The 13753-nt window shown below is 38.0% G+C and overlaps 1 protein-coding gene across 8 annotated transcripts in view; it reads right to left on the bottom strand.

The window, feature by feature from the left end:
• The window catches only part of RASAL2 (RAS protein activator like 2), a 352059-nt gene that overhangs the window by 14933 nt on the left and 323373 nt on the right, over positions 1 to 13753 (bottom strand). For 6 of the 8 annotated variants that reach the window (XM_041754415.1, XM_041754427.1, XM_041754389.1 and 3 more), the window contains 4 exons: positions 12966 to 13202; positions 11089 to 11290; positions 8769 to 8968; positions 7126 to 7987 (listed from right to left, as the gene is read on the bottom strand). In XM_041754415.1, coding sequence (XP_041610349.1) covers positions 7126 to 7987; positions 8769 to 8968; positions 11089 to 11290; positions 12966 to 13202 — 1501 coding nt within the window. The remainder of the gene's footprint in view (positions 1 to 7125; positions 7988 to 8768; positions 8969 to 11088; positions 11291 to 12965; positions 13203 to 13753) is intronic. The other 2 variants (XM_041754435.1, XM_041754408.1) reach the window with 1 other exon arrangement.

Below are 13753 nucleotides of genomic sequence, written 5' to 3'. Positions count from 1 at the left end.
GATAAGAATGAGAGAAAAGGCGTGACACGATGGTTTACTGCTCAGCTGAGGAAATGGCTGTGTAAGACAGAGATGATCAGGAACCAACAAACTGATTAATGCTAAACAAACTCATGAGGTATCCATTTATTTATCAGAATGCCAAATCCTCAATTTTCACATCAATCATTTAGACAAAGAGAAAAAAGAGAAGTGCTGACTTCTTGATGGATTAAGGCCACTCTGAAATCTATATTTTAGACCAGTTTCTTCATGAATATAGGATCAAAACAATAGATATTGCATTAGTTTAAGGGATATTTTGATCCAGTTAGAATAGTCAGATAAGTTACCGTTTTCCAATACTGATATACTGAGTGGTAAGAATATCTTAAGCAGCAACCCTGGGATGCCTGGGTGGCTCAGTTGGTTGAGCAACTGCCTTTGACTCAGGTCATGATCTCAAGTCCTGGGATGGAGCCCTGAGTCCAGGCTTCCTGCTCAGTGGGGAGTCTGCTTCTCCCTCTCCTGTGACCCATCTCCCCGCTCATGCTCTCTAATAAATAAATACTTAAAAAAAAAAAAAGTAGCAACGGTGCCACTTAAACTGTCCCTTAATCTCTTCAATACTCTTTTCTTAAACTACTGATTAGGGATATCACCACCATCACTGGTAACACTTATCCTGATATCTCATAGAGTTGTAGGGACTGAGTGAGATAATGTAGGTTAAAGTTCTTTGGAAAGTACAGAGCTTGGATGTTATCATATTTATGTCTAGAAAACTGGTACTGGATATTATAATTTATATTAAGCTATGAACATTAATGCTTTCTCTAAAAACAATGCTAGAAATATAAAACAAATTATTTTTCTCTTGTATGCCTGAGAGAGAGAGAATGAAAGAGGTTGGGAGGGAGAGAGAGAAGGTAGGAGAGATCAGCATTGTATGTGAGGTAACCTTCTTAGAATTAAAATAGATTTCTATTTTGAGGACCAATACTGTGTAATCTCATAATTGGAGGGAATTTTCTCTTCCATGCAGAGCTATCTACCTTAAGATTACTTTTATGTCATTCTGGAATAGGATCCAGTTAAACTCTAAATAGATAGCTATTTAGAAGAAGGGATTTTTTTGATGACTTTGCAATTTAAAAAGACAAGATGAAAAATATTGGCTGCAGACTCTAAAAGGTTATCAAAAATAGGTTGAGAGAAACTCTACAAAATACAAGTATACAAGTCATAGAATGGTGTTTCTTAAAGGTGTGAAGCAGAACCTGGTTTGGCTGATTTGCTAACAGATTACAGATAGCAATAAATGGCATCACACCTGAAGCACACATAAGCAATTATTAATGGATGTCTAGAAGTTCCTCTTTTAAAGTCATTTCCTCCACTGTGTCAAGACATATAAACATGTCTTAAATTTCAAGATCTTTAGTTCTTAAAAGTCTATCTCTATCTCCACTCTGCTATCTATGTGTGCTGTATACTTCATTCATTTGTGTACCATTTTATTATTTCTTTAATAACCATATTATCACTGATATATTATTTATTATCTCTTTAAAACAACTTTTTCCAGTTAGCTGAGTCCTTATGCTAAGCAATAACATCAGTAAAATCATGAGTTTGAGGTTATATATATTATATATTTATACATATTTTAATATTAATGGTTATATATTTTCTATTATGTGTTAAAATAATTATATGACTAATTAAATGAACATCTTGTATACTTAAATAATTTTGAGAATCAAACTTTGGAAATACTGGCCTATAGGATACAGTATCAACTATAAATGGAAGGTAGTAATTACCCACATCGGAAGTTATTATGAGAAACAAATGAGTCAGCTTGTAAAAGCATTTGTAAACAGCAAGGTACTTTACACACACACACACACACACACACACACACACACACACACACGTTATCCCCCTACTAGATTTTAAAAGCAGAGAGCAAAAAACTGCTTCAGCATTGGCAGAGAAAAACAGTTTCACAAGAGGTTTAGGTTTTTATTTGATGTACATCTGAAAGAGAAAAGAATGTGGTTTTGAGTTTTAAAAAATTAATAAAAGGCCAATATTTAAAGGAGACCAATGCTTTTTAAAGTTTATAATCTTATCACTTTAGCACATAGGGCACAAAAAAACTGCTTTTCTGTGAAACCAGGATTTTCTATTCAATAGTGGGTTGAGATAAAGCAGGTACTAAAACTGATAACTTTTACTGTTTGGAATTTATTATTTCAAGGCAGCTAATTCAATAGCTTTCTGCTTTATGCAGTGTTTCTTAAAGGTGTGAAGCAGAACCTGGTTTGGCTGATTTGCTAGTAGATTACAGATATCAGTTAAGTGGCATCACGCCTGAAGCACACATAAGCAATTATTAATGGATGTCTAGAAGTTCCTCTGATATGTTGCTTCAATGAACTTTCTTTCCCTATGATCTGTCATAGGGTAGCTATTTGAGTGCCTATAAATGCACTGTACACTATGGTTGCTCCTAAGAACACATGGAGGAGAGATCTTAGCCTTCAGAAACAATGTCGACTACAACAAGCACAATCTAGGCTTTGACTGTTAAGTGAAAAGCTGTAAAACCCAGAGCTGGGTCATTCCACTGGTGATGGTGGTGGGTACCATATCCCCAGCATGATGAACAATGTCTAACGAATTAGAAGGGACTGTACGATAGAATTGGGCATTCAGGTCTACTCTTATTTTACTGGTTGAATCTGATTTTCAACCACTTCCTAATATATCTGAGCACTCTGCATGGCATATAGTAGGTGGTCAACAGCTGTTGAAAAAACATTAACTTTTCCTTGTATTCATGGTAAAACCTTTACAAAAGTATAAAGAACAGAAAAATAACATTGAGAAAATAAAAAATTATCAAAATAGAGGCGATTTTTTTGGTTTCTTTATTTTATAAACTATATATTGTCCCTTACATTTTTTTCTATTGGTCTCATGTGTGCTGGTCTTACTTCCCAACTAGATCGTCAATCCTTGATGCATGGCATCATATCACACAGTCTATTTTTATTTTTAAAGATTTTATTTACTTATTCATGAGAGACACACAGAGAGAGGCACAGACATAGGCAGAAGGAGAAGCAGACTCCATGCAAGGAGCCCAATGTGGGACTCATCCTGGGACTCGATCCCAGGACTCCAAGATCACGCCCTGGGCTGAAGGCAGGCACTAAACCACTGAGCCACCCAGGCGTCTCGATACAGTCTATTTTTGAATGGTGGTGACAATGTAATTGTACAACAGATGCTCAATAAAATATTATTCATTTATTAATACTCTGGTTCTCTTTAGAATTCAGTACTAGAGTATAATGCATTACTATGAGAAAGACATCATACGTTTTTTCTCTAGTCCTTTGGAAGTACATCAAAGGCTTTTCTTCAATGATTATTCCATCTCCCTTACAAGCTGGCAAAAACAGCAAAATTTATTATCTCTGGTTTTTACTATTATTAGTTATTTAGGCATTATTATAAACAGCAAACTTTATTATCTCTAGTGTACAGTCAAAGAGATTGGGAAAAGAGGTTGGTAAGTGCTTCAAATTCCACTTTGCTTAGCTACAGCCTTAGGAATAAATACAGCCTATTTAGATCAACTGGCTTTCAAAGGTGGATCATTAAAGAAAAGGAAAGATGAAAAAGACAAAAAGAAAAGCAGTAGGAATTCCTACCAGGAATGTCTCCCTTTTGAGATAAAGGTGTGTAGGGTTTCTCTGGGAAAAATACTAGCTTTAGGGTGAAAGGGCCAGAGACAGCAGTTTGTCCGACCCTGTAATCCACTCATAGCCTGGCTACACTGAGGACAATGGAGAAGCAGCCAGCTTCCTCTTCCTCGCTAGGCTTTACTAGACATAAATAAAGCTTGTTGCTTTCAGCGTTTCCAAAGTCTAAGACAGTCTGGTTCTCATCACAAAGAGCACTTCTGCTGTCAACACCAAAGAAAGGGCTGGCTAAAGCAGTCAACTCTGAGGGTTCCTGAAGAGCTTAGGTAGGAGAGAGTTCAACACATCTATATGTGAAAACAGCAGCATCCTTCCAACGGGTCTGCCAAAATTGAATTTATTTTAAAAGCCTCTTCAAATTTGAATTTTTAAGGTTACATAACATGCTCTATCTGAACACATACAGCTTAAGTACTATTACACACAAACAGTACATGCTGCACAAAAACCAAAATGGAGAGGAAAATGAGGGGGGAAAAATCCAAAAAGAGGCTGAAAAGGGTAAAATAATTTGAAGGCAGTTTCCTGAAAGCAAAAACAAAAACATAAACAAAAAACAAACTCTCTTCTCTCTAGATTGTTTCGCTAGGATTTTATTTCCTTCCTACTCAGTACGTATACATATACGAAGACTGAAGCCAGTAATGCTGCCAACAACGGGCACTCCTTTGTGCTGAGATACAGATGGAATTTGCAATAGGACAAAGCCACTGATAATTACAGACGCCTACAGAACAATCCCCACAAAGAAATCCTCTAGTTTTGGGGACAGAAGAATTCCCCAACACAATTTGCAATTACAATATGTAAAGGAATTTGCCAAAAATGTGCTGATTATGTAGAAATTCAGAGGCTTCATGGGAGAGGAGAAAAGCAAGAAACCAAAAGATAAGGAATAAAAAATAACAACATAAGTTTAAAAGAATAAGCCATCTGCATAGAAAAAGCCAATGTAGAAAAACCAGAAACTTGAGCAATAAAAATACATGATTTATGCTTTAACTGATATGATGGTGGCACTACCAGCAAAGGTAGGAACAAAGATGAATATTTAAAGCTGCACTAGGCCATCTCACTGCGTTTGTCCTCAATTCGTGCCAATGTAATATAGATGGACTCAATTCATTGATGGTGTGGCACAAAACATTTTTAAACTGGTTGTTTGGAGACTGTATGTATTTCCTCCCTCCTATCGAGACAGTCTTCTATTCACCCATAGAAATATGTACTGCTTGTGTGATGGGTGCTATATTTTCCTACCTAAATGTTATAAATGACAGCTGGTTCCAGATGATCACGCAGAAGGCTATGTAATTTATAATACTTATAAGCCTCAATTTGAGTCACAGGCCCTGGGAACTGAGAACTTCATGACACAGGGGAATGGGTTACCATTCCTCTTTTCTGTCCAAGGCTGGGCCCCAGTCAGCTTCTGAAGAGTAGGCTGGAGTGCCCTTTCCACTATCCTGTCCATCTATGCCAATCTGATATTCTTCTCTACTCCCTGTCCCATCTTCACGGACCCCAGGCTACACTTAGCCCCCCTTAGCCCCCCAAGTGGATTTCTGCCTCCACACAGCACTCCATCTCTAAAATTACTTATCTTTCTTTTCTCCTCCCAATAAACACTTCAATTCTCTGAAAGTAGTTGATCTCAATTGGAAGCTAGCATAAAAGCAATGTGTGAAAATGATCACAATAAAGTGTGAATGACTGAATGATCATCTTCTGACACATGAATTAAATGTATATATATATGACATAAAATGACATACATATGAAAGATTTCATTATATGTAATCTTTCCTTTCCTTATTAAATCAAATGAATTGGGGGAGTGCCTGGGTGGCTCCATGGGTTAAGCAGCCGACTCTTGGTTTCAGCTCAGGTTATGGTCTCAGCGTCCTGGGATTGAGCCCTTTGTTGAGCTCCATCCTCAGCAGAAAGTCTGCTCAAAGACTTGCCCTCTCCCTCTGCCCTTCTCCCACTCCCACTCACATCCCATCTCCCTCTCTCATTCTAACAAACAAATAAATCTTTAAAAAAAAAAATCAAATGAATTGGGGATATTGGGGAAAATATAAATAAAATGAAAATGAAAAATTTAAGACTGAAGGAATTTCTCTGGAAAGAACGACCAAGCAGAGGAGGTTCTGCCCAGGAAGTGGGCTGTGGGAAAGGGTCTAAGTTAGTCGAGCTTTTCATCTCTTCCTCTACCTCCACATCCCAGGATTCTGTCAGTGTCCTAATTTTTATTTTATTTTTTTAAACAGTAACTATTAGATATGGGGCAAGGCCTCTGATCACAGCAGAGTGGAGGCAGAAGCAGCCAAATCAGTAAATGCCTACCTATAAAAAGCAAATATATTAAAAAGATGCACTGGGGTTTTATTGCAGCCTTCTCTGACTAGTGGTTTTGCTGACAAAAGGATCTGTCATAGAACTCTTTCAATCACAAAGCTCCCTAGTATGATTAGGTTTCAAGAAAAGGTCAGCAAACACAAAGGAGAAAAATCATTAGTTGAAAGATATTAAATGTATACATATACATATACATGTATTCCTCAGGTTATTAGATTGTTTCAAAAAGTAAAATATGTATTGGTGCCTCAAAATGTAGTATGTAGGGAAGAAAAGGATTAAATCCTTGGGAAAACTTTTGTCATGAAGAAAAATCTGGAAATTTTAAGACTGGTTGTGACCCTGGCTGGGCTTACCCATGCAAATAGAAATATAAGGGATTTGTAAATGAGAATATTTGTCAACCACCTGTGTTTCTATCTTTTTACCTGTCTCCTTCACTTTGCCTTTATAGGTGCTCAGGTGCTATTTTTCTAGCCATTTCCAGGAAAAGGCACATGAGACTTGTTATTTCCAGAAGGAGGTGGGGGATGAAGTAGGGAGCAGTTACATTAAGCCCTTGGCTCAGAATGAGAAAGCTTATTCTGGAAATGTTAAGGTAAAAAAAATTAAGGCAGATTAATGTCCAGATTCCCTAAATACATTCTAGTTGATCTGGCCTACAGGTTTCATAGTTTATGTGTTCTAATTATTCATTCAACACTGATCTGTTCTTAGTGCAAAGCGAGGTGGCAGCTCAGCTGCTTGAAGAGAAGGAAAAGCCTTCGGCCTGGTTGTTAGTCTCCTGAGGGTAATGAGTCAAGCTTCCTTCTTTCTTCTGCCTCCCCTAGCCAGAAGTCTCCCAAACATTTCATTTCTTCTTCCCATTTAAAATAAAATATTTTTCTGTAGGAACTTTGCTAGCAATTGGATTTCCTAATATATATATATTTTTATATATAAAGAAGCAGGGACACAGGTGGATCAATGGAGGCCAGACCTCTCCCGCCCCTGCCCCCATCCCTACCTGCTGTGTCTGTTGTCTCTGGATCGCTCTCACTTTGGGAACGGGGCTCTCTCTGGAGGAAGAGGACTGCTGCCGGGACCGGCTCCCATTCTGCACAGGTTCAGCCACCAGGGCCGCAGAGGCCACCGACATGCTCCCCGTGCTACGTAAGGAAGCACTGTGTGGCAAGGAAGGCGGGGCTTTGGCTCGGGCACCTAACCCAGCCTGGTCCATTTTCCGGATCTGGGCCTGCCCAGTACTATTCTGCCGCGGCAGAGCAAGAGGTATGTGTCTGTCCGGTACAGTGTGCCGCCTGGAGAAATCCTCGCTCTGCGTGCTACGTTTGGTGAAATCTTCCATGCTGCTATTGCTGGGTCCACTGAGTTTGAAATCTTCACTGTTACTTTGGCTTCTGGAACTGGCAGTGCTTAGATTCTCCAAACTAGAATCCACAGAGGCCTTTGGCATTGCTGGGATTGGGTTATTGAGGTGATAGACAGGGTTCTGGAATGACAGGGGCTGGAGGCTGCCTGGCTGGTTCAAGGCTGGGTGCAAGGGCCTTCGCACTTGGGGTGCACTCTGGGGAGTGCTCTGGGTTTCCCGCAGTTGTTTGATACTGGCCACCTGGGTTATGGAAAGCTGGCTTCCAGTTAAGCGCATAGGCACATCGAGCATGATAGATGCATGCTCTACTTGAGCAGCGTGAGTGTCCTGAAGGTCCATGAGGGAGATGCTCCGACCGTTAGGAAGGCTACTTTCCTTTTCATCCTTTTCAGAATAGGTCATGCTCTGAGAGGAGGCCTGCTGAACCAGCAATAACGTTTTCCCTCTGAAATAGCCATCTGTATTGTCCTGGCTTGGAGATTTTAGTTTATGCAAATCACTGTGGAAAAAGAGGACCCTTAATTACTCTTGAGATAAATTCAAAATAGTTAGGATTTCTCAACCCAGGGATATCAACATTTCTGAAGGCTCAGAGGCCCAATGTAGATACTTATGTCGGTTTCTAAACTCAAATTTCATCATTACAATTCCTAAAAATACAACATTTTTAGTTTCTCTCCAAAGGTGGGGAATAACACTGTGTATACCCCTCCATCATGGTCTTTGATTTTTACTAGAATTCCAATCATTTCCTAGCTAGGTCCTAAACCCTCCTGAGGTATTCCAACTCACTGTTAATTGGTTCTGTCTAAACCTTCGAGAGGAGGGAACAGTGTCACATGTTCAACCAAAAGGTCCTTGCTAAAGGCCCAAGTCTTGCCAATCCAGAAAAGAGAGTCAGTCTAGGCATCAACATTGTATTGACCTATCCAGCTGACATAGCCAGCTATAAAATGATGTTAACTGAGGTTCTCCAGAATTTTGAGTTCTACAATAAATGAAAATATAAATATCATAGAGCCCTTAATCTTCCCTTAAGCTGGACCTAGGTGTTTTTTTTTTAATGTTTATTATAATTCTATAATAACATTCTAGAAAATCAGTATCCTAGATCTTGTGTTCTATTATGACAAACAATTGGATTTATCTCCGATCAGATGATTCTTTCCAATTGATCATGACTTTTAGGTTATAAATTCAACAAATGACTTAAATAGATTTCTGCCAAATCTCTAAGCATTGTCTCTCTGAGATGCTAGTTTCGATTCTCTCTTACATACCTGTCAGTGGGGTCTTCAAATATTTTCTGCAGCCCAGAGGAGAGGCTTCCACTGACATTTGGACTGGAGTTATGCTCAGTGAAGCGTCTTAGTTGCTGTTGTATTGGTGTAGGATTAGTTAGAGACTTGGTAATATCAGCAAGAACTCGAGGGAGCGGTCCCAATTTTGCCACGGTCGCCTGTAGGAAGGAATTTTCACCCTAATTGGATAATAAGCATTGCGACATCCACCAACGATTGTTTTTGGGAAAACGATGCCCATTGATGGAGGGGTGTAGGTTGGAGGGAAGGGTAGGTGTTTGCATATGGGAGTGGCAGGTTCATAATGCATTGTTATGGAGCAGCAGAACCATGGCGTCGAGATGAATGGAGGAGGCGAAACAAGGTGCAGCAGACATTGAGGAAAGAAAGGAAATAGAAATTAGGATTATGCAAATAAAAATTAAAAGACATGCTCAAAACAACCAAACTATTGCCATTCCAACTAAAATAGGCATGCAAAGCAAACTAAATCTTTGGGAGGCTAGTAGATCAAGGGAAGGGAGGGTAGGGGAAGAACCAAACACCTTCTAACCAAAGGACTTCAAGACCAGAGGATTGGCTAGTGTGATGAAACTTCCAAAGAAAAGGCATCGTGTGAGAAAAGAAATGCATGCCAACATACAAGAAGGTGTTGCATTCAGGGGTCCGGAGCACTGCAGGGCACACAGGTGATATTGCCATCCACTATCCCATTTACTTTTGGGAACTCTGACCTACTGTCAACTGGGTTTGCATTAGTAAGACAATCTTGTTTTAAGCAGCAAAATCAGGTAAACTCTCAACGAGATGTGTCTAAGGTTTACTCCTGGTTCCCAGGACCAAACACAGATTTACAAGGAGAAGGCATGTTTACATAGCAATGCCTGTTAAAAAGATCTTGACCCTAAATCAACCAGGCCTATTTTACAAGATTTCCATATCTGCATCCCATTGATGCGTTTATTTGACAGTCACTTTTTAGTATTGGCGTTATCCATCTCAATCGTTTTTTTCTTTGGGGAATTCTTATTTTCATGGAGTCTTATGGGACCCCTTAACTCTAGGGCAGTTTTACACAGCTGCGTCTGGGTCCCTTGTGTCTTCTCCACAACCGAGACTATTCAACTCTGCTCAGACGGGTAGAGTAGTCGCTCAAATGCTACCCAAAGAAGAGCCTTTACTTGCTCAACTTTCTTGAACCCTGATTCATATTCAAGGAATGTATGCTCAGCACAGCTCCAACTCCAAATCTAGCTAGCAATGTTACAAGTGAAGAAGGGGTCCTCAAGAGCACAAAACAGTTTATTATTTTATAAGTGGTAGGACACCCTACCACTTATATTGCCTCAGGAAAGTGGTCTTTATTAGTAGGTTTTACTACCCCCATTTTATTGGTACAACATTGTTAAGGATAATAGGAAAATGGAGGAAAACAAATACATTCTAATCACAAAAAAAACCTTTGTCTTTTGAAGTTATTCTAACATACCACCACATCTATTTATGAAGTACCTGTAGCAAACAAAAACATCAATAAATAATTATTGTGGTAAACCTAGCTAAAGTCTAAGACTACTTTCCATTACAAACTCTATTTCTCTTTGAAAAATTCCAGAGGCAAGAAAATGGTTGGCATGGTATATATTTAGTTATTAATATAATATATAATTTTTAGCTTATACTCAGAAAATAAATGATTAAAAGTAGTATTTTCCACTTTTAAAATTTACAACTGTAGAGAAAGAAAACATCAGAATTTTCAGGTCCCATGTAACTCAGTAGTACTAATAGTTATATTGAACTCTCCGACTTATATAACAAAAAAAGTCTCAGGAGTAAAACAAATTAAACATGATAGTCTCAGCATTTTTCTAAGTCCACACTTTTGTTAGAATTATTAGATGAGGTTTCATCATCTCATCCTGCTATACATGAATAAATCTGCGTTTAGCAATGTTTGATGTTAGTTTCTAGGCAAGTTTTTAGACATGTTCTATACAATGTCCTATATAACGTTCTAAACATATGATTATTTATAGAAATATATATGCCATTAATTCAGTGAATTACTTAAAAATATAGGTTAATAACTTCATGGCTTTCTAGAATTTCTTGGTTTGTAGGGAAACCATATTTTACTCAGAATTGGTAACTATTTACTCCCAGGCTTCTAGCACAAAAGGTTGCTTTTGATCAGCAGAAAGCATGAATGCTGTCACTCTGTGGATACTCTTCAGAATTCAGGTACATTAAGGTTCTCTAACTCCCAATCTCCCATTATGCTTCCAGCCTACTTTACCTTATCAAGCTGGGAAACTACTTCCCATAGTAAGGAATGCAAGACTGAAAGCTCCCGGCCCAGATCAATGTAACCATCAAAGCCTGGGGTGTTTGAGATGGTGTCCGGATTAGAGATTTCCAAAAGAAAGCGCTTCATTCCACCCCATTCATGTTCTAAAAAATCATTCATGAATGCCATATATTCTTCTTTGTTACCAAACCTGAAACAAAGGGAGAGAAAATGGGAAAGGATATATTCAGGAAAAAAGATGTTTGAGTTGACTTTACAATGAGCTTTAAATTTTTTATTTTTATGTTAGGGAGGTAAGTGACTAATTTATAATCTCTTAAGTGATAAAGATTAAAACATACTTTCTTTATACTGATGTAAAACTCAAACACTCTGCATAGCTTTCTATTCTCTGTGGGCTATAGCTAAATCTTTTTTTTTTTCCTGGTATTTAAGGCTCTCTGTAAATAACCTTCATTTGCCTACCAAATGCTCATCAGTATAAACCTTCAATATTGCTAGCTTCTTCAGAGTCTCCCAAATATATCTGCTTCTCCAAGTCTTTCCTCATGCTATTTATTTTCGCTAGAGAAGAACTTCTCTTCTTTGTCTATCTAAATTCTAGGTACCTTCGGGGCCTTGCTTAAGCCCAGAAAACTTCTTCCAAAATAACTAGAAATAATTTTTACTGGAATTAACTCAAATATGGATAAATATGTCTATTTCTGTGTTATCTCATAAATAGGATACAAAAAGCTAAAATAGTGCACTTCTAAAACACCACTATTTATACCAGAAAACAATCTGTCTCATTTGAGTTCTAAATTCAAGTTCTAATTTTTACTTCAATACATTGCTAATAGAGAATTCTGTCTTTTTAGAAACAATGAAAAGTGGCAAAAGAAAGGTGAGAGTGGATACACTCTGCCATCCAAACATATCCGCTGTTTACATTTGAGTGCATTTTCTCCCCAAAGGTCTGCTAACTTCCTTTGAGAAAATTTTAAATGTATAGAAAAGTTGAAAGAATATATAACAAACAACCATATGCATTCATCTACATTAACCAACTGGTAACATTTTACCAAGTTTGCTTTCACTTTCTCTCTCCACACACTTTTTATTTTTTATTTTTTTTGCTGAACCATTTTAAACTAAGTTGCAGACATAAACTCTAAATACATTAGCACCTATTTCTCCAGAATAAGGAATATCTCTTACATAAACCCATGCCATTATCACACTAAAACTTTTTAAAAGCATTATCCATAAATCTTATATATTTCACATTTAATTGTCTCCAAAATGACTTTTATAGATTTTTTTTCCAATTCAAATCCAGTTAAGATTCAAGCATTGCAGTGTTTTAAAACCTAGAACAGTCCCTCTCTATCTTTTCAATTTTACATGGCATTGACTTTTTTTGAAGGGGCCAGGCCAATTGTTTTAGATAATGTAAACACTGAGTTTGTCAGGTGGTTTTTATACTTAGGTTTTTGTATTTTGTATTAACATATTTCTGGAATAATAGCGTATGTATCTTTTAGTATCCTTCTTTTCTGCTAAAGTTTTTTTTTTTCTGCTAAAGTTAGCAGCACTTTTCATTTAGTATAATTATATCTTCCTCATTTTCCATATTACTGGATATTTTTTGTGATCACTGGGGTGGCTGCAAATATTCTACTGAATGCACATACCACAGGCTACTTAATGGATTCCTTTATAAAGTGAATATTTAAGCTGTTCCTTTTTTCTTTATTTTTAATACCACTGCAATGAAAATCTTGTAATATGGGCAATGAGGCTCCCCAGCCCCATCCAAATTTTAGGTGTCACATATTTTTTAAATGGTGTTTTTAAAAAGTGCTTATGGTAGTGATACCTACTTGGCAAAGTTAGCCAGGTTCTGAATGACCTTGGCAATCAGAGTCAGGGTGCGAGATGTACGGTCATCAGGATACTCTTGCATAAGGTTGAAGAGACTGGGAGACATGATGGCAGGGCACAGGAAACGGAGAAACAATGAGGCACTGATGAGCCGCTCGCTGATGTCCTGTTTGCCACGGTTCAGGCACTGCTGCTTCCACGACGCAAACACTTCTTTCAACTCACGAGGAAAAACACTGGGAAAGAAAAATGACCAAACCTCTAAATATAAAAATACCATAACCAAAGGAAACACAAGTGATCCCACTTTGACCCACCACACCTCTGCTTTAGAGCCAGGCTAAAAGGAGAGCCTAGAGGAGAGAATCCTGCCTGATTCATGGCTCAGAGTTGGCGGAAAATTGACGAAAGTCCAGATGGAAACTGGGAACCCAAAGCTACAAAACTTAGGGATTAGTGTAAATTTACTTTTGCAAAGTAGGAGAATGGCATGAGGCTCCTGACTAAACCATTTGGTTTAAGAGAGCTTATCATAATCTCTCTAAAGAGTATTCATCAAAACTCTTCCAAAAGCTCACCAATTGCTAGGGTTGGAGCAATGCAAAAATCATTAACACAACTGTTTAATGCTAGTAAGTATTCCAGAAAGCCATTAAAGTACTTTTGGTATTAGAGGATGTGGTGCTAATATTCTGGGGAAATATTATATTTACGTAGATAGTCAGTTCACAGGTCCTGCTGCTTACAATGGAGACTTGGATTTTAGAGAGGACTCTATTAGGGAAAT

The sequence above is a fragment of the Vulpes lagopus genome, chromosome 1 (assembly GCF_018345385.1).
Source record: "Vulpes lagopus strain Blue_001 chromosome 1, ASM1834538v1, whole genome shotgun sequence".
NCBI classification, from domain to species: domain Eukaryota; kingdom Metazoa; phylum Chordata; class Mammalia; order Carnivora; family Canidae; genus Vulpes; species Vulpes lagopus.
The sequence above is the reverse complement of the archived record's forward strand: the minus strand, read 5'-3'. Positions and strand labels throughout refer to the sequence as shown.